The following is a 20,452-nucleotide window of genomic DNA, read 5'->3' on the forward strand; positions in this document are numbered from 1 at the left end:
TACTGTTGTATCTGTAATTCAGTTTGATGGACGATGTCTGTGGAACTATTCATTCAACCAAGGTGTTCCAGTTAATTTAAACTTCTAGACCACAGCACATCTTGACAAGATGTGAGGCTAATTGACCAATCAAGCTTTCAAACAAACAGTGAGAAAGTCAGGAACCAGCTTGAGGCCCCATATAAGATATGACTGGAGAAATGAACATTCACCATGCTTGTTTTTTTGGTTTTCACTGGATTTGTTAACAATAAGAGAAATACAGGATAATAACAACCATATCCTTTAAGGCTGGATCATTTTCAGCGGTGTTCAAATTTTTACTAAAACAAGTTTTCATTTTCAGTGTTACACAAAAAGAACAGCAAGTGTGTCAAGTGTGTTGCATGCACAGATGTGAGTCTGTAAGTGTGCCAAGGCAACAAGTGTGAGTCATCACCCCCCATGTGTAATCCAGAGGAACTCAGTATAAAGGTTATCTAGCTTGTCCTACAGAGAGTGTTTCAGGGCCAGTGGCTGGCTGATGTGCTGTGGTGCAGCTGGCTGCTGTTGTATGATGGCTTCACTCAGCAGGGATGAGTAATGGTAAACAACAGTGGCAGAGTGGTCATGACTCCTGGGAAGCAGTGCCAGAGTGGAGCCACAGTAAAATGTCAGAGCATCAGTCACATCACGGAGTTCATCAGCAGGTATGTGAGCCAGGACAGGATTTCTAATGAGACTGTCAGAGCTCTCTCAGTTTGGGGTTTCAGCTTTAGTCTTTCTGGCACAAGAAAAAACACACAGCAGCAAACAGCTTTCATAGTCCTAACATGATCCAGTATCTGGGTTTAACCACTCCCACTTCAGTTCTCATCCTAACATTGCCAACTGACACATCAACAATTTCAACACATCAGAATTAACAACATGCCATATCCCATCCAATTCCACCTCTCCAATCCATTTTTAAATCCACCTCCACATGGGAGCAAAGACATCACATCCCACTTCCACCAATCAGGCCAACTTCTTCGTTGGAGCCCACTCAGTCTCCTTAAGCTGATGTGAGCCAGTTACAGCCGTCTGGTTCCAAGACAGATGTCTAACATGCCTGGCTCTTGGAATTTTAAAACTTGAATATGATGAAATGGTACTCTGGTAAAAGTGTATGGCATGCTTCTCTCGCCTACTCTCATCTGCACTAAAACATGCACGTATAAATTTTGTTCTGTCATGCAATAACAGTCTATTTGTTTCCACATTTCTCAATGGTACTTTCTCTTGGATAATAAGCCATCTGAGGAGAAGCCTAATGTAAACTGTTTACTACAATGCATAAAGTCTGTGAAGGGAAGAATTAAATCTGTAAATTGAACACCTGGTGTAGAGTGACATCTGTGCTCTGCAATCAGCTGTGACCAAGCCCATAATTTGGCTGTGTCTGCTGTGATATTGTAGCTAATAGGGCCTTGTGAAATGTAGATTCTTCTGTTTTTAAATGGTCCAGTGAAAGCTAACCTCCCCTCAGTTCACACATCTCTGCTGGACATATTTTTATTTAGCTTCTCATTACGTGCCGTAGCCTCTAGCATTTGCAGCCCCCTGTGTCTGGAGGATGTTGGAGTGCTGTTTGGGGGTGCACATCATTAGTTCTATTAAATCTGTGTTGAAGTTCGTAGTTAGGGAATGGTGGTGAGGGGACAAAACAAAGATGAATAGACTTTTCATCTTTTGCTGCACACAACATGACCATGCTAACAGAAAATACTGCAACTGAAGGAAGTGAACTTTATCCCATGAGGTGAAAGACCAAAATTCTCATGAAAGAAAATTTATCCCTATCAAGCTATTATCTGAGCAGCCTTTTCAGCTTGTATTGCATAAGTAATAGCTTTAAATCCAAACAGTAACTGTAAAATACAAGAACAGTGACAAACAAAACTGCTCTAGAACAGGTTAGGTAACAGCATTGATTATGGCCAAATTCCATTAGGTGTGTCACTTAAAGAGCACTGGCATTATGCATGCCAACTCATACTGCTTCATCTAAATTGGAGCATCATTATTGTTATTAATTACACCTGTGCCTCTCCTGCAGTGACAGGTCAATGTATCTGCTTCATGTACTGACAGGTGCACTGGCACAAAGGACTGCTCAGGGAACAAGTGACCACAGCAGCTGTATGAGGTTTGGCACTATCCTAGGATCAGACTGGGCTGCCTGACATAACTATAAGTATTTTGTGGCATCATTTCATCTATAATGAGTGTGATATTTAAGGCAGCTAAGTTTTGAAGCTAACCTTTCAGAGCTCTGTTTCAACTAGACCCCCATAGTTCACAGGCCACTTAAAGGCCTTTTATGTGAATGGCAAGCTGCAATCATGGGCTGCACATGTTGCATTATTGAACACACTCATAGTAAATGACAAGAATGGAACAAAGCTGCTGTTTTTTTCTTTCTATCAGTAGTCTAAATTTAGCTGAAGATACTATCGACAGCTGAAAGTAAAAAAAAAACAATAATAAGTGACCTGACATTTGGAACAAGTATTCTAAAAGCATAGAACTCTGTTCTCATTAGGATACATGGTGTAATTATGTTATATGGAGGCATACATAATATAATCTAGCCGAAAAGACATGTCATGTAATTAATTAAGATGGACACTATCTTTAATTTTTTACATATAATATTCCATTCATAGTATATCAGTATATGTGTGCGTATATAGTAGTAGAGCTGTAATTATTTGGTCTGCAGTCAGTGTACGCTTCCATCTAGTGTTGAGTACATAAAATTACATCTCTCATTACAGGACTATAGACTATGCTCATGATGCAAAAACACTCCCAGTTTGCCACAGATACGCTTTATATGATAGTATGTACATTTGGGGAAATAATAAATTGCGTGATATTCTGTCATTTTTCATTATATTTTTTAAGTTTGTTTGCGCATGCGGAATATCCCAGGGGGCGGGTCTGTTTAGCGCGAATGTTTTGTTTTCTGCTCCGGCAAAATGGGTCTGATGAGCTAACACGGACAGCTACGACGGCAGCAGTTTCTCTGGTAAAAAGCTACACGAATGTCTATGTTAATACCCAGTGCATTCGTTATTTATATCGGTATGAGTTCTGTGTTGGAGCTAGTAGTTCTATTTGGGTTAACAAAATGTCCTGCCGGCTACACAGCATACTGATGCTAGCTGCTAACGGTCGTTAGCTATAGGAAACCACGAATAACGTTAGCTGTTATTGCCACTGCCTAGACCAGAATCAGTACAGGCGACCCAAACCCCAAAACCCCTTATCTCGTAAGAGTCAGCAAAAGAGTTTATTTTTGTGCAAATAAGGTGTCTAAAATGAGCTAACGTAACATTGGCCCGTGATGAGGGTCACTGCATTTGGTGGCTAATGTCAACATCATGTTGTTGATATCAAGTCAGCCCTGACACTGCAGCACCAGTGTACCAGATGATAAAGCTGAAAAATAGTACATACCTTCTATATGTCCGTGTAGGTATATTGTTATAACACAACAACAAAATTGTTAAATAACGCAAAAACCTAACACTCTCAAACAGTGGAAAAGTACATAAACTATGCCATCAACAGTAACACAAGAAAAGCAAAACCTTGGAAAAACAACATGAGCTTAGTTACCTTAATTATTCGGCTATAAAGTGAGATTTAATTGGTTTGATCAGGCACTGATAAGTTCTTTTCTTTGTATATTTCATTAGAACAACCTATAGTATTTGAATCAAGCTATCAAACACCAGCCCTTACATAAACCCTGATTCAGATACTCAGTATGTAAGAACTTTTTCCTCCACCTTTTTGAGTCACCTTAAACTGAGTTAAAGTGTTAGTGACATAAGTGGTAATAATTACTTGACAAAATATTACATAACAAAGAAGTGTTTCGGTAACACTTGCGTGGAATGAAATCCTTTGCTTTTAAACAGCTTAAGCTCTTTTCAAAGTCACCTTTGATTGGTTTCATTTGACAGTGACTCACATTGCACTGAATTGAAATGACCTAGAAATAAGTAATCCATTATTGTAATGTGCATTTATTTTGTCAAGGTTAAGTTACTGTTGTTTACTTATGTAGCTGGCAGTGCAAATAGATTTTCTGTATTGTATTAGTATTATCATGCAACAGTAGAATATATCAGCAAATTAATAAGTAAAGTAAATTAAAGCCGATAAGTAAATTAAGTGATGTAAGCTAAAATGCTTATAGATTCTTTTGGATTTTCTGTCTCAAGAAGGTTTCCGGTCTCTGTAAATATATTTTATATTGTGTTAAGGTTAAGGTTGGAAAAAAAAATAAACATGTGATATTGTGTAATATGGAGTAAATAGGGTGTCCAACAAAATCCTTGTCCTTTAAAGAAAGAAGTTATTGTGCTGGATAAAATGTTATATAAGGATAATTTTGAGTCTAACATAACAAGACGCTTAAACTGTAACAATGCTTACACCTGGGTGGTGCATTGAATAATGCCTGTTGGATGCTATCCAGTTTCCACCTGCAGGGATTGTTTTATTATCATACAGTGTGTTTTATTTCTACAGCCATACTGTGCAAAGAACTGGTAAATCCAGCTGAGTATATGCCTGCTTAAGCCCTCTACATGGTTCTGACTCACTGCTGCTTGTTATTTGCTACCATTTGTGTTAACTTATTCTGCTGTTGCATTTATTCAAGTAGTGATTATTAATGATTCATTGCCTTATTTGGGGAAAAAAAGTCAGTTCTCGTCCAGTCTTGAGTCTGAGTTGCTGGTTAGCTTTAAAACTTCTGCTCACAGTGACTTTGTACTGGTCTGCAAAAAGACAGAGTCATGGGGAACACAAGTAGTGAGAGGGCTGCCATGGGCCAGGGGGAGAAGGCTCAGCGGAGGGACAGCCGAGGTACCAAGGAGGGAGAGAGGCCCAAAATCCTGATGGACAGCCCTGAGGATGCCGATATTTTTCATGGGGAAGACATGAAGGTAAGTTGAGCTGCTGTCTCTGAGACAGATTATCTGTTGCCAGCACAGTCATGCTTATTGAATTGTGTACATTTGGTAAATTAATAGTGGTTGTGTGATGCGTATTTTAGGCTCCTTTAGAAAAAGAGGAGTTCCTTGCATGGCAGCAAGACTTAGAAGCAGATGACAAAGGGCCAACTTTAGACCGACCAACAGTCTTTCGCTGGACAGGGGATGGCAAGGAGGTCTACATCTCGGGTTCCTTTAACAACTGGGCCAACAAGATTCCCCTCACTCGAAGGTAAGGGGACATCCTAAACTGTATTGGGGGGGGGGGGGGGGTTGGATGAATTATACAACAAAATACAACTAAGAGAAGCACTGTGTTAACTCTCCTGTGTTCCAAATGCTCTCTCTTTTCGTCTTTCAAAGTCAGAATACCTTTGTGGCCATTGTTGATCTTCCTGAAGGAGAGCATCAGTACAAGTTTTATGTTGATGGCCAGTGGACCCACGACCCATCTGAGGTAAGTATTAATTCTCATGCTCCAGTATGGCTTTTTGTTCTGACCTGTTGCACTATGTGAATGATAAGCATTGCATAAGAAGCAAAAATAAAATGGCAAATGAGGGACATTTTTGAGAGGTGGAGAAAAAGTTCTTGCAGGTTTTATTATTGCTCACATGTAATTTGCTTTAACTCAAATACCTTTTAGTTATACCTATCAGTTATTTTTCATGGATATTATACTCTGTCTGACAAATTTATACTTTTGAACTTTAGATGTGAATTTGATTGTCTCATGTTCCAGCCAGTTATCACGAGTCAGCTTGGGACGGTCAACAATGTCATCCAGGTGAAGAAAACTGACTTTGAGGTGTTTGATGCTCTAATGGTCGACTCGCAGAAATGCTCTGACATGTCAGGTGAGTGCTGACCAATCCTTTTCTTGTCTTTTCGGTCAGATTTAGTGATGTGTAGAGCAGGTTCTTTTACTATGTGAAAAGAGGCCTTCATTTACAAACAGATGTGTGGGAATGTTGTTGATGATTTTCGGTCTTGTGCTGTTTCAATGTCACTGTGCCTCTCTCCCCCTTTCCCTAACTAGACCTCTCCAGCTCTCCTCCAGGGCCGTATCATCAGGATGCCTATGTTCCCAAACAAGACGAGAAGTTTAAGTCTCCACCCATACTCCCACCTCACCTGCTGCAGGTCATCCTCAACAAAGACACTGGAATTTCTGTAAGTAGCTCACAGATATTTCCATTGTGGATTTTCCTGAAATGATGAAATTGTTGTTCTCTATTTTGTTCTGTAGATATAGATTTTTTTTTTTAAAGCAGTTGTAGAACTTCGTCTCTATTAAACAACATTACGTTCATTTTATGCATGTGATTACCTGCATAAAATGAGACGACCAGTGTATCTAAAGATTTAAAATCTACAGAATTCAGTATAAACATAGCACAGTAACATTATCATTTTTTTTTATATATATCCAGTGTGACCCTGCACTACTCCCAGAACCCAACCATGTCATGCTCAATCACCTCTATGCTCTTTCCATTAAGGTAAGTTAACAAGTTCACTGACTCCAATAAATAAATAAATAAATAATGAATCAATCAATGTTTCCCTGCTATTTTTCCGCACCATGTGGCTGCTGAAATTTGGGAAAACTTTCTGTGGTGTCACTTGAGGCATGGCCAGCATTCTTAGTATTGTTAATAGCAACTCTGAGTTGCTGCAGCTGCTAGCAAATTTGCACTGCAGATTGTGTCAATGGAATGCCAACAGTGATAACAAGCTGCTAATAGGGGAGCTGAAGGACAAAAAATTTTTTCCCACATTGTGACAGGAAAAACAAACATGAATGCCAAGCTATTAAATACCGACAACAGTGTCAGACTAAGTTGGGAAGAAGGAGGAAAAAATACAGCACACTAGCAGAGTTCAGACTTTCCCAAGATTCCCATCTAAAGCATGCGGTATATTCAGTGTCAGTTGACAGCTGGAAGAGAACACTTTAAAACTTGAAGCTAATAATTGAAACTGTTCTGCAGTTATTTTCCAGATTTTTCATAGAGGCACTGGAAGTTCGGGGACGGCAGATCAGACTCTGCCAGAGTTCTGTTAGTTGTTATATATGACTGTGGAAATTTCTAAATCAACATTTTGACAGTCATATCACTTTTTATTGTTTACAGATGCTGCTAAATGGTATATTTATTGGATAATTTTCATAGTGGCTGTCCATTTCTAAAATGTCCCCAGTACAAGAGCCACAGTTCTTGTTTGTGCTAAAATGTATTCTACAGTTTATGTGAAATTAAAATGAGGCTTGAAAAGTTGTGAACCTGTTCTGAACCTGCTTAACAGCACTAAGCAGGAATATCACAGTGGTATATCATAGCATTATATTGCTTCATTGTTGACAGGAATTAATGAGCAGAGTGGGTCGTAGAGATTAGTGGGTGGCAGTCACATTAATCTGTGGTTTTCAGTATGGTGATGCTACACATGGTATGACTGCATTGTTCCCTTCGGCCCACTTGTGTCTAAGCTATAAGCACATATTTTATTCTTTAGAAAGTGTGAATTTTTCAAGTTAATTCGTCTTCCGTTTGATGTTTTTCTGTCATAGGATGGAGTGATGGTGCTCAGTGCAACACATCGCTACAAGAAGAAGTATGTCACCACCTTATTATACAAGCCCATCTGAGTGAAGGCTGACTTTTTAATCCCATCCTGCTGTGTTAACTGTACACTGAGTGTACAAAATATTAGCTCCTTCTGTTCTTTCCATAGCAAAGAGTGAACAGGTATACTCAGGCCAAAAGAGTTTCACCTTTGAAATCCACATGCTGACTTTAAGATTAACACACAGGGTCCAGGAAGACAATGTGGGACCACTTTGGTTCTTTTCAAAACTTGGATCTTAGGACAACCTAAGGCAAAGAGCCAGCTCTGAGATTATATTTTGTACACTCACTGTATATGCAGTTATTGTGCACATTTGTTTAGGATGATAAATATCACTCAGTTGCTCCAGTCCTATATAATCTGCCTTTATTTCACTGATTGCCCTCTAGTTTTCATCAACACTATCTTTGCTTAGTAGACATAGGGAGGCAAAAATAATGAGGTAGGACACTGTGACATGTCTGTAATAAGAACAGACATAAACATAATGAAGAGGACTGGTCATGCTGGGAACATCTTGCTGAAAGTCTTCAGTTGCATGAGACTGCTGTAGTTTCCCATGATTGAGAAGACAGCAGCAGGAAAATCAAGAATGAATGTTAAGATGAGACAAGGAAAAAATGCACTGCAGTAGGTCTCCACTGTTTTCATATGCTTGTTTATTTTGAGAAATTGTTATTTAATGTTAACCACACAACACACAGTAGATATTTTCTTTTAAGTATTCAGTATTGTATTTCTATCTACTTTCGCTGATGATGTGGTTTGTTTGGTTGTCAGAAACTCTCTTGCTGTAGATAATTGTGGTATTGTGGTCAAGACTATTCAGTCGAGACCAAAACCACCAACAAGCTGTTTTTTGAGAAATGAATTTTGTCTCAGTTTAGAATTACCCTATTAGTTTTGCACTATGATAATAAACATTTCTTTTTAAATTATTTTTGCACCTACATCATGACAGTGTATCAGAAGAATAATGCTTATCACCCTTTTAAATGTCTAAGCAGGTTTGATGGTCTTCACAATGATATACATTTGCACAAGAAACATGAAAGCGTAAACACATTCCAAAAATTAAGAGTCACGCCTGGCTTAGTAAGTATGGCAGTATTGGTTTGTGCCATGGAGCACTGCCAATCTTTAGTAGCAGTATTAGAGTCTATAAAATGATGTTCATGGTTGATAAGAAAAGATATGTATAACAGGAAAGGTCACAAGAAAAAACATGAAGTGAAAGACCAACACTGACTTGAAGAAACATAATGCTAATGAAGGAACAATTGAAGTGTGGCTGAATTTTTCTAGTTGTACTAAAAAACACGTACTGTTAATGGCCTTGAGTCTAAAGAATTAGATTGTGTTTTAAGTTAAATTAAGTGTATGGCTTGTAGCATCTATTTGCATCCATATACCACTGTCAGATATGGTATCTTTATATAATTCTCTAACAAATGAGACTATGTTAATTATTTTTGTTCTGTACTATAGGCCAGTAGAAGCTGACAATCTTCTCAGTGATGGTCTCATATGTTTGTGTTGCTTCTGCTGTTGCGTCGGAACTAACATGAAGAAGGAAAACTTAAACTGACGTGAAAATGCTGTACTTTCAAATAAATTGCGGTATCATGAAAAAAAAAATTTGACCCTTTGAACCTTGCTGACATGTCTACAGTTTCCATTTTAGATATATTTTTTTTTATTATTAAAGATTAAGTTACAAATTCATTTGCAGTTTGTTTCATTTTTGATTGTACTGTAGCTGTTTAGGTCAACAATAACATACTATGAAAAGGTTTTTTATATCATCAGCCTCATTCAGACAGCTTTATTCTCAATAAACTGATCATCATCATTATATTTTATAACTTAACTTTTATTGTTGTTGCTCTTTTTACATTTTCAGTTTTCATTTTACCCATATTAATATAGTCATTAACCTATAGTATATTCAGTCCCAACCTCAAAGTCATCTGGTCAGAGCACAGATAAAAGCAGAAATTTCACTGTTACGAATTCCCAGAGGCGAATTCAAAGGTAACATTCCACATTCTCCTCCACAGATGCTTTACAGTACACATTGACCACCCAGTGTGCCTAACATATTGTCAACATTCATATCGCTGTTACTTCTGAAGTCTGGGATTTTCCATGTCTCTGTGCATATGGTGCACTGTCAGCTTGCTGGTTATATTTGGTCTTATGTACTCTTATGAGTTATGCTGGACATGAAGGTGTCAAATAAAGTTTAACAGATACAATAACAATTTTCAGAGTGACCTCAGGGTTCCTCGGCCTTCTCAGACCCATGAGTCCATTTATGGGTCAGGTGCAAAGCAATTATGGCTGTCTATTGTGAATTAAAGCATTACAGTGTGGAGACAGCACAAATACGTTTTGTAGAGACTAGAAGATCACTCAGAGAGCAAGTACCCCAACCAAGACTTGATAAACCACACTCGTTGTGTTAATTACAGAAAATGTCTTGTTGGGAAACATTTATTCTACACTGTCATTCATATTTGCATGAAAATACATATAATGAATGACAGCCATGTTATATGTTCTGGATTTTTGTCATTTACCAGTATCTGTGGTAAAGTCTTTTGGGAAAACAGCAAAAGTTATGTAGACATGGCAACATTATTGAATGAGATTACAGAACTTTTCCTCACCAAACACCAAAATAAATAAGAAATGGGACTGAAAACATAGTTTTGTTGATAGGTCATAAACATAACTTGTAACTCCCCCGCTTTATATGCATCTCTAACCCTAAAGCTGAGATTCTTTAGACAGAATATATCACTTTCAACAACACGGTTCAGGGTTCAGAGGGTTTACAGAGTATGAGTGCATTATGAAACGTGTGATCCTGTTTAGTATGAACAGCTGACAGGATGGGTCCCAAGGTCCCATGCGTCTTATATAAAGAGGGCCTGGTGTTGAAGTGAGAGCTACTCTGTGAGTGACTTCAGGATGAATACCCTCCAGACTCTTTGTCTCTTGGCTGCCAGCCTCTCACTTGGTGAGTGCAACTTGACTAAAGACGGCTGTCTGTACTCATGCTGGTTGTGAGATGTGCATCATCTGGAAGAGTATACATGAAATCCTAATTGTGCCTGCTTGTTTGTGCTTCAGCCCAGTCTTTCAACTACAGGGCACTCACCCAGTTCAGAAACATGATGCTGTGTGTGATGCCTGATAGCTGGCCTGTTTTAGACTACGCCGACTATGGCTGCTACTGCGGAAAAGGAGGCTCCGGCACACCTGTGGATGATCTGGACAGGTCGGCATTCAGTCACTTTACTGCATACAAAGAAAAAAAACAAGCCTGTCTGTTTCAAAATTTGCTTCGTTTGATGTTTTGTCGGTTAGGTGCTGCCAAGTGCATGACCAGTGTTACAGTGATGCTATGCAACACCCTGACTGCTGGCCCATCTTGGACAATCCTTACACAGAGTTCTACCACTACAACTGTGACGAGCAAAACAGGATCATCACCTGTGGCAGTGAGTGTTTGACCTCGCTCTCTTAAACTTATTAATTTGCTTCATTAATATGTTCCTATATGTTTCATTCAAGAAGATATAAATGTAAATGAGAAAGGCTTTTACTTTTCAATTCAAATTAATGCCATTCTCATTTTTATTCTCATCTCACTATTCTCTCACTATTCTCTGTGATGGTTGTTGGCCTTTTGGTGTTAAAGTGCTCCGTCTTTTATCTTCTTTAGACAAAAACGATGAATGCGAGATGTTTATCTGTGAGTGCGACAGGAAGGCTGCCGAGTGTTTCGCCAGATCACACTGGAACCCTGATCATGAGCACCTTCCTAGTGAGAACTGCCAGTAAAGACCAGCTGTATCAAAGCTGCACCCTGTGAGCTTGTGACTGTGAAGCCATCCTGACAATAAACACATTTAGATCAGCATCTCACATTTTACCTCATATGCTGTTTACTTTACTTTTTACTTTCTTATTTAAGAATATGATCTCATCAAAATTTTATTTTCTTCTTCCTTTTCATCTTATTATATATTTATTGTGTATGTAATAGTTGCACACAATAATAAAAATGTGTTAACTTGGGGATAATGAGTGACATTTTTCATTTCGGTTTTGTAATTTTACACTGCTTTTATTTTCTGTAAGACTCACCTTTCCTGCATGTGGAACAAACATGGCGTAATCTCACAAGAGGCCTGTGTTTTTAAAATGTATATTTTGAGACTCTGCAATTGTTATCTGCAAACTAATTTGAGGGAACAGTTACTCAAAGATCGTACCCTCTGACACCTAGTATGCTGTCTTCTTGTGAGATAATTGTACAAATGTAGCATTGCAAGCAGGTTTACAGTATGCAAAGCGACCATGCAGTTCCGGTTTTTGTGAAGTCTGGAAGGTCCACTCTAAACCATGTAGAAATTCTGCCACCAGCTACCACTGCAGTCGAAATGCAAATCTGTTTTCAACTGCATTTGCAGAGTTAGTTATCTAATTTGTTCTTCATTTCAATTGTCACCCACAGCTGTCAGAGTGCCAGATGTTTGCAAGCAAAATTTGGGTTGCTTTTGACACTATTTGGCAACAGAATAAAACAAATCCTATCACAGCAGTCTAGTGTCTTGGCTTAAGCTATCCACTGCCGTTAGCTCCCAGCAGCTCACTCTTTGTAATCACAGCTGTGGCTGCAGCCCACTGGATCAGTCTTCAGGCTATTGTTCAGACAATACAAAACATCAGCCTGTAAGCACCAGCAGCCGCTAGCTGGCTGCTTGCCATCAGCCAGCTGTGGCTGCTGCTGGCTTGAAGATAAAATGAGAGAAATAACAAATGCAGCAAAATAAAATGACCACTGAGAAGCCTTTCTCTAACCTTATATACATATCTTTGTAATTGTGCATAGCTAACATTGATCTGTGAAGCTGTGTCCAAACTGATGCACATCACTTACACCTTGATGCACCTTGAAAACAGTGTTTACACAGGGAGATGAGGTCACTAATATGACTGTGTAGCACATCATAAGATTCAAGGAGTCCTATAATCCTCCAAACAAAAAGATCTTAATCTCAGTGAGACATCCCACATAAATCAAACTTAGCTAACATTATATTGACAAGGCTTTTAACATGTGACTTGTTTAGATTGTGTGCTACCAAACGGCTTTGTAATTCACCTCCATTGGTACAACATTAGTTACAGCTTGGGTTGCAGCTCCTCCTGAATTACATGTTTGTTTGGACCAAACCTTTTCAAATATTACGTAATTGATTTGAAGTTACAAAGTGTTTCTAAAAATAATTTTAGAAATTTCACAGTACTCTCAGATGAAAAGCTATATATAAATAATTTTGTCATAATTGTGATAATGTGTCTAATGCTTAACACTCATTGGCTGTTAACAGGGAAGAGATCAACCAACTGACACCCATCCAACACTGATGCCTCTCATGAATAAATAAATAAATGCTTTTGGGTACAAGGTGTGATAACCTGTTGCACATGGGAGCCGCTCACATTCCGGATGATATCACTCAGCTGTTGCAATTCACAGAGGTGGTGATTAGGGGAGGACACCAGTCTGAGAGAAAAGAAATAAACAAGTCTAACTGACAGGTGACTAAGAAGGAGTGGAATGAAAGAAGAAGAGAGGGAGAGACTCTCTCAATTCTGGTTGCCACAGTATCTAATGATGACTCCACCCTTGCATGTAAACACAGGCCCACGCATTATCTAAAGTACATGCCAGCCTTGATGCTGCCATGGTTACTTGCTATTTGAAACACCAATCAGTACGAGAAGTAACAGTTCCCAGCATGCTATTCCACTTTTCACTGAGGGTTTGGGAGTGTCTGGAACAGGCTGTCCCTTACACACCATGTGTGCCAGTTGGCCCGGAAGGTCTTTCTCTTTGTTCACTTCTTCTGTCTGGTATGCATGACGTACAACATGAAAAGATACATCGGAAATCTGAGCCCGATCCCGTCCGTGTGAAAGAACATCATGAGCAAAGGTCATCCTGTATGCTTAGAAAAATAAATGGGTTAGTAGCTCTAAGCTCTAAAGGTTCTTGGAATAAAATATTCTCTTTGTGTAGTGATACATATGTTTTCTTTTGCACAAATACAGGTCTCATGTTTTTACTTCCCCACAGGGCCCCTGTATCTTAACTGATGCTCATGTGTCACGCTACAGTGCAAAAACACACATTAAAGTGCAGTAAACTTAAAGCTGCCTTTGCAAATGAGCATGTGTTAAATGATTTAACTTCTACAGAGTGAAGAAAGGAGAAAGCAGAGTTTTTTGTTTATTTTTATTTTAAAAATGGATTTTATGGATTTAATTATTCACATTCCAGCAGGATAGATGAGCTCATGTGGGTGAGCTGGAGATTGCATAAAGTTCATACACTACTGAAAGCACCAACTTTCTCTTAAATATTAGATAAATAAAATTCACATTATTTACATCATTCCCATTACTCTGTTGATAATTTATGGGTTAAATTCACTGGTCTTACTTAGTTGAACACAGAGTTTTCCACTCTACTCTTGATAAACTCTTCTGTGGATACCGAAGCCCAGCAGATTTCTGCATACTGAGAGACACATGTGAAGGCCACGATGGCGGCTGAAGGTGTGCAAGTGTGGCATAACAATGCCGAGCATCACCTTGGTCAGCATTTGCGCCATCTTTTTCAATGCACACCCTGTAATTCTGCCCTCTGTTGTCATCCCATTGTGGTGTTGCCCCAGGCCCAGGAGTAAAGTACACACAAAACTCAACTCGCTCCTTTGGATCCAGGTTCTTTGGTAAGCTTAAGTCAAAGGTAAAAACAGCTATATTAGTACTCCCACAGGGCAGCTGCTGCAAGAATGTGCAGGGAATGTCGTGATGGCTCTGCCAAGAGTCAAAGGTCATCCTTATATGCACAGACTTTTCAGTACCAACATGGGAGACACACACTTTACCAGTCAAGGAGTGCTCTGAAATGCTGCAGCTTTCTAGCTGTATGTGTGTCTCTCGTAGACGTGCAAGGAAGGCTTTAAAGTCAAGCACTGGCTGAGGAAAGCCAAGCTTTAACTTGTAGCGCTGCTGTTTGCTCGGAACCAACTGGTGGCTTTGCAGTTTGGCAGGGGAGAGTTTCACCACCAGAGGAGAATCAGGCGAAGAGGGCTCAGGAGTAAATAGACGCACAGCAGTAAGAGCCAATCCCTTGGCATCTGCAAACACCACCCGCTTCTTGCTCAGACCTGCGCCATCCTTGCGGAAACAGCTCCGAGGTCCGGAAGGGACAGAGGGCAGCGTCGAGGACAAAGTGTAGGAGGGAGACAAGGAGTGATGTGAAGAGCGAAGGCTGGTCCTCTGTGGACAGTCAGACAGCTGACAGCAGCGGTGCGTGGGTTTCAGAGGAGATATAGACAGCAGCTGATATAGGGATTGACGCTGGCTGAGGCTCAGACACATGGAAAGGTCGACTGGCATCATTGCTGGCTGGGGGTGACTACCGATGGCATGGAGAACTCTGAGAAGGAAGACACGATGGGATCAAAATGAGTTTCATCATGACAAAGAATGATTGGACAAACCTCTGTTTGAGCATAATGCTTCTTTGACATTTAATGACAGCACAGTGTAACAGCACAAAGGAGTTCACTGAAAGCAGATAATAGCTTACCTTGTACAATTCATTTTCCAACTGTAGATACTACAGAGTGAGTCTTTTGTCTTTACCAGAGGTCTGCAGCAAGTTCAGAGTGATCTGTGAGCAGAAATAAGACTGAATTAATAACTCCAACGTCTTAGCGCATTAAAGATAAACCAGTCCTAAAATGAGCTGTCTACATGACAGCGAACAGCTCTTCAAATACAAATGATAGAATTTCTCAATTTAAAATATACTTACAAAATGCAAATCAACGTGTGTTTCATCAAATCAGTGTCAGAGAGAAAGAAAGAGAAGATCGTGGCTCTGTGGCGTCCCTGCTGTCTCTTCAGCACATGTGTTCAGTTTATAAATGAGGCTGAGCCTTCTGCAACTTCACTTTGCATGTGGGTGGGGTTTAGTCAATGAAGGAGTTTGTTTATGTCCTGCCCCTGAAGAACTGCTGCATGGATGGTGGGTAGAGCTCCAAATTTAAAATAAGATTTTAAAGTTTTCTCATTAAATGTGTGTAATGAAGTGAAGTTGAAATCAAACTGTGAGACATGTTACCTTTTAAATTTTGTCTTTCCTCCACAGTTTAATTTGCAAATGGGTCTGGCAAGCACAGGGCTTTCATTTTGAGATTAGGAAAAGTTTGGACCTCAAGAGAAAATTGTAATGCATGAAATAGTTCAATGAATGGCCCAAAATTAAGCTTTGATGTTTAGTCAGATGAAATGAGATAATAACATTGGTGGTCATGGTGAGTTACAACAGAATATTGACTTTTTAATACAGTCAGTATAATCAAATTTACTCAAGTTTTTTGAAGTTAACAGCTTTATCTTGGAATATAAATCCTTGTTAATTGGTAGCTAACTTAAAGCATGTTATTCAGCGTTTTTTTTGTGTGTGTGTGTGTGTGTGTGTGTCAAAATTTTATTAACTGTAGCTCATTAACCTATAGTTTCCCACTGGAATTTCAAACCCAAACTAGTTTTTACAGCCCTGCTGACAAAGGAAGCAACTGCACCTCAGGAGCTAAAGCAATTGTTCATTTATTAGAAGGTTGTTGGCTCATTCCCCTTGCCCCTGCACCTTGTGCAATAACCACTACTGCCAATATATGAATTTGTGCGTGAATGAATGAATATGCATATAAACACATTTCATTTGCCATCTCTGGTGCAACAGTACAATACAATCAGATATATCAGTTGCTCAAACGAGAAACCTTTAGCGTTATTGTAGATATTGTAGTTTGACTTACTTACTTAAAGGCGATGAAAAATACAAAGCATGACACAAGAAACAATCATTTTCCAAGATGTATCATAATAGCAGTAATCATATTCAAAGACGTTTGTTAGTATAATGTTATGTAATAAATTATAATATTTCACATAGCTGTGTAGAACATCACAGTCCTGTTAATATAAGCTGTCCTGTTTCTACTGTTACTTGTTACTGTTACTGTAACAAAGAGAAAATATCTAAATAGCTACAGTTTCAGGTTCTGGGAGTTTTCATCTTGTTGCCCCAGGCAAGAGTGTATAAAGTTCAGCTAATGCAATTTCTAGGCGCAGCCTAGGGTTGGTTACAATAACTGGTTAATTCATGACAGGCTTATATAATTGAATTCTGGTACATTCTTGTAAAGCAGGTTGAGGTTTCAACTACAAACCAGGGCCCTTCTAGTTTTCTTGGCTCTAGCACTCTTTTATACATGCTATCCGGTTCATAGACTGTTTGCTGTGTAAACAGGAAATGCACCTTTTGATAAATTTCATGGTTTCTTTGAGTAACACTTTCACTGATTATATATTGTTCTGTGAACCTGTGAACTTACTGAACTGCATATTATTTGTGCAAATCACCAATCCATGGACTGCAGCCAGTTTGTTGGACAAAATAAAATATTTCATGTGCACGCTATATACATCTCTTGTTCTTCTCCTTGTAAGCCAAAAGTAGAGCAGTTTTTCCACTTCATTTCTAAGACAAAAGTGTCTGGGCACTCTTTTTGCACACTGTGTATAGGTGAATGCCAACAGCCTGCTATGTCATTCCCCACCAAGGTGAGGTCAGAAAGTAAAGCAATGAGTAAGACTTTACACATACCTTCTACTACTGTCACTATATCTGTTCGTCAGTCTCAGTTTATTGGTCGGTCCGGTATCTCTGGTGGTAGATCCTACCAACCAGCTCCTTATGATGTCAAGATAAATAACAATGGGATAAGTATGCCAATAGATGTGTGCATCTATGGGAACCAAATGGATCAGTTTCATTTACTTGATCTCAAGAGGTGTGTATTAATTGCTTATATAACCCAGCAAACTATGTTCACAAATCTATCACCAAAGGAGAAATTTAGTTTCCCAGATCTACGAAACAGCATGTGTCACTTGCAAAAAGAAAAACAGATCCTCCACACTACTTAGATGTTAAAGGAACAAACCATGATGAGGTGTATCCCACTTCTTTAATTTACATCTTGAATTACCTCATCCCACATATAAAACATACCACAAATGTAAAGGTACACTATTTAGTATTCATTAAAATTATGGATTATGGACAGATGGCTTTGAAGAACAAGTTAATTGAACAATGATAAAAACTTGAGCCAAACCCAATTTATATAGTTGATGTTCAGCCACACCACTGAGTAAGTATGACTTTAAAGCCGGAAACTGGTAACGAACACTTTCTTTGCCACTCCACCACAACCAGGCAAAGCCAAAACCTATTGATTGGATTTCCAGTTTTAGTTATGGTTACGGTTGATTACAAACCAGTTTGTTCAGGTTTAGTGTCTTTGTCATAGAGAACAAACGAGAGTTCTTTTCAAAAGACCTCCTATACGCAAGTAACGAATAGCTACACTGAGAACAGCTTTAAAAAAAGTATTAAAATGATTAAAACTCTGAATCCAATAAATGTAAGACGAATCAGTTTGTTTCAGGAAATCTCTGGGGCAACTCTGTGAGCGTCATTCATTTCACACTGTGTGTTCCGATCCTATTGACCTATAATTCCTTCTGAATCATTTTACTTATGCAGTATGTAAGAAGGGCTGATACTGGAACGCCAGATGAACACACTTTGTCTACTTCAGTGTTAGCTTTGTTGATGAATGCTTCCATTATCATCATATTGACTTGAATCACCACATTGTGACTGTATGCCTCTGGGTCTAGTCAAATTGTAGCTTACATCCATGTCTGACCAGGCTCAAATATGAAGTGACAAAATTTAAATACATTTTAGATATATAGGTTTTAAATGTATTTCTTGCTTATCACTGTACTGATATGCATGATTCCAGTGAATCATTTCCAGTGAGAAACATGTTGTCTTCATTTAGAGACTGTTTTAAAACAGAGGACTGACAGAGAACTTTGTCACATGAATCCCAATGTCACAGTGAAGATAACCTTTGACATTTGGATCAAAATATGTTTTGTGAGGTCACAGTGACCTTTAAAAACCAAATTCTAATCACTCCTTCCTTCAGTCTAAGTATACATTTATGCCAGATTTGAAGAAATTCTCTAAAGGCATTCCTGAGATATCGTGTCCACAATAAAGGCACAGACAGCACAAAAACATAGCGCCTCTGGCTGCGGCTATCTTCAGTGAAAAGGCATGAAAAGATGGCTGTATACCGATACTCCCCTTCTCATTTCTTACTGTCTCTCTTTGGTTTACTCACATGCATATTATATTATAATATGCACTGGTCATGAATTCAGTACAGCATGTGATAAAATAACATGATGTAATTGCTGAGAAAGTGCTGCCAGAAATCATGATGCATATCAGTTTGGATGGTGTCTGCTGCAAGCAGATGTTCAGTGAGTTCATATACAGAGTCATACGGCATGCATCGTTAATCATCAGTTTTAACAGAGTCTGTCTGCTTGTGTGCATCACTGGTCTGTCTGGTGACATGTGACATTAATGTGGCTTTACAAGGATTTAAAGAGAAGTTTTTTGACAATTGACTAACAACTGAAATTTTTTGCATTTTTGAAATTTCACAGTAGCTGAACTACAGTAACTTTAGCTCTTAAACACACTCCCTGTTATTGCTGCTAATGTCTGTATAACACATTAGGAGTACATGTTAGCTGAGCTGTTTGTTCTAATACAACAGGGAGCTGCCTGAGGTTAGCTGTTTATACTTACGACAAAACAAATTAGGCCTCCATTTGCATGCTTTCAAAGATGTTTAATGAGTTATAAATATGCAAAAAATCTCTGCTTATGAGGACAGCAATGATTTGAGAGGGTCTTTTCAACCATGTCTCTGTAAAGAAAGAAAGAAAAAAAGAAACTGATTGACTAAGACATGCATTTTGTGGATTTTAATGCATTAATACAGCAGTACATGAATATGAAACTGAGTTGTAAGTAATTTACTACAACTCTTTACTAGTTAAGTACACAATTGGGCTTTTATACATCACACATAATTCACAGTATCCAGTGACATGTATGTATTGAGGTTTCAGAATTTCACTGGTGAGCTCACTGCAATATCACCATCAGCAGCTGTACATTTATGTCTGGAGTGATTGCTTCATGACTTCATGACTTGTTTCCCCATGTCTGCTCTGTGCTAATACGTGTCTAATGAACTCATGCTTGAGGACAACAGATTGGCTCTTCAAGCCTTGACATGAATGTGAAAAGTTGAACAGCATAATTATAAGGCTCACAGCCGTCAAAACATTGATGTAGGTGTTGCTAGGACTGCTTCATAAACCAAACCAACCTGTGAGTAATGAAGGAAAAAAAGTTCACAAATTGCCAGATTTGGTCTCCGTGGTTTGCTACTCATTGAATACTTTAGTAATTAAAAATACAGTAATGCAAATTTAAATTTAATAATTCATAATAATTACTATTCATAATATGATGATATGAGTCATACCGGCTGAAAAATCCCATGCTGAGTTAAAAGTAGAAGGAGAAGAAGTAGTTTAATGTGCAGACATAAAGAAAGTCAATTAATTATTTCAGTGGTAAAAAAATAGAAATAAAAAAGAAATAAAAAGAGTACATTCATTACAAGTTAAAGATTTAATGACTTTATTTTATGCTGAGAAACTGCCCACTGCCATTA

General features: G+C 38.6%; 3 protein-coding genes across 4 annotated transcripts; 2 read left to right on the forward strand and 1 right to left on the reverse strand.

Moving 5' to 3' along the window:
- Window positions 1–2,042: 2,042 nt before the first annotated feature.
- prkab1a (protein kinase, AMP-activated, beta 1 non-catalytic subunit, a) lies at window positions 2,043–9,395 on the forward strand. Of its 2 annotated transcripts, none has more exons than XM_046375456.1 (8): window positions 2,043–2,170; window positions 4,831–4,988; window positions 5,099–5,268; window positions 5,400–5,493; window positions 5,779–5,893; window positions 6,076–6,209; window positions 6,470–6,538; window positions 7,612–9,395. In XM_046375456.1, the coding sequence occupies exons 2-8, from the start codon at window positions 4,839–4,841 to the stop codon at window positions 7,687–7,689; spliced, it is 810 nt and encodes a 269-aa protein (XP_046231412.1). In that variant the 5' UTR covers window positions 2,043–2,170; window positions 4,831–4,838; the 3' UTR covers window positions 7,690–9,395. The 2 variants fall into 2 exon arrangements, with proteins under 2 accessions (XP_046231412.1, XP_046231411.1); XM_046375455.1 differs by lacking the exon at window positions 2,043–2,170 and adding an exon at window positions 2,901–3,055.
- Window positions 9,396–9,508: 113 nt separating this feature from the next.
- Window positions 9,509–12,378, forward strand: LOC124051788 (phospholipase A2-like). The gene is made up of 4 exons (XM_046375457.1): window positions 9,509–10,695; window positions 10,809–10,956; window positions 11,046–11,179; window positions 11,404–12,378. Exons 1-4 carry the CDS (start codon window positions 10,647–10,649, stop codon window positions 11,520–11,522), a joined length of 450 nt encoding a protein of 149 aa, XP_046231413.1. The 5' UTR covers window positions 9,509–10,646; the 3' UTR covers window positions 11,523–12,378.
- Window positions 12,379–13,947: 1,569 nt separating this feature from the next.
- ppp1r3c2a (protein phosphatase 1 regulatory subunit 3C2, duplicate a) lies at window positions 13,948–15,721 on the reverse strand. Its single transcript, XM_046375454.1, has 3 exons — window positions 15,580–15,721; window positions 15,352–15,435; window positions 13,948–15,198 (listed from the first exon to the last, which is right to left on the reverse strand). Exons 2-3 carry the CDS (start codon window positions 15,363–15,365, stop codon window positions 14,190–14,192), a joined length of 1,023 nt encoding a protein of 340 aa, XP_046231410.1. The 5' UTR covers window positions 15,366–15,435; window positions 15,580–15,721; the 3' UTR covers window positions 13,948–14,189.
- Window positions 15,722–20,452: the final 4,731 nt, after the last annotated feature.

The sequence above is a fragment of the Scatophagus argus genome, chromosome 20 (assembly GCF_020382885.2).
Source record: "Scatophagus argus isolate fScaArg1 chromosome 20, fScaArg1.pri, whole genome shotgun sequence".
NCBI classification, from domain to species: Eukaryota; Metazoa; Chordata; class Actinopteri; family Scatophagidae; genus Scatophagus; species Scatophagus argus.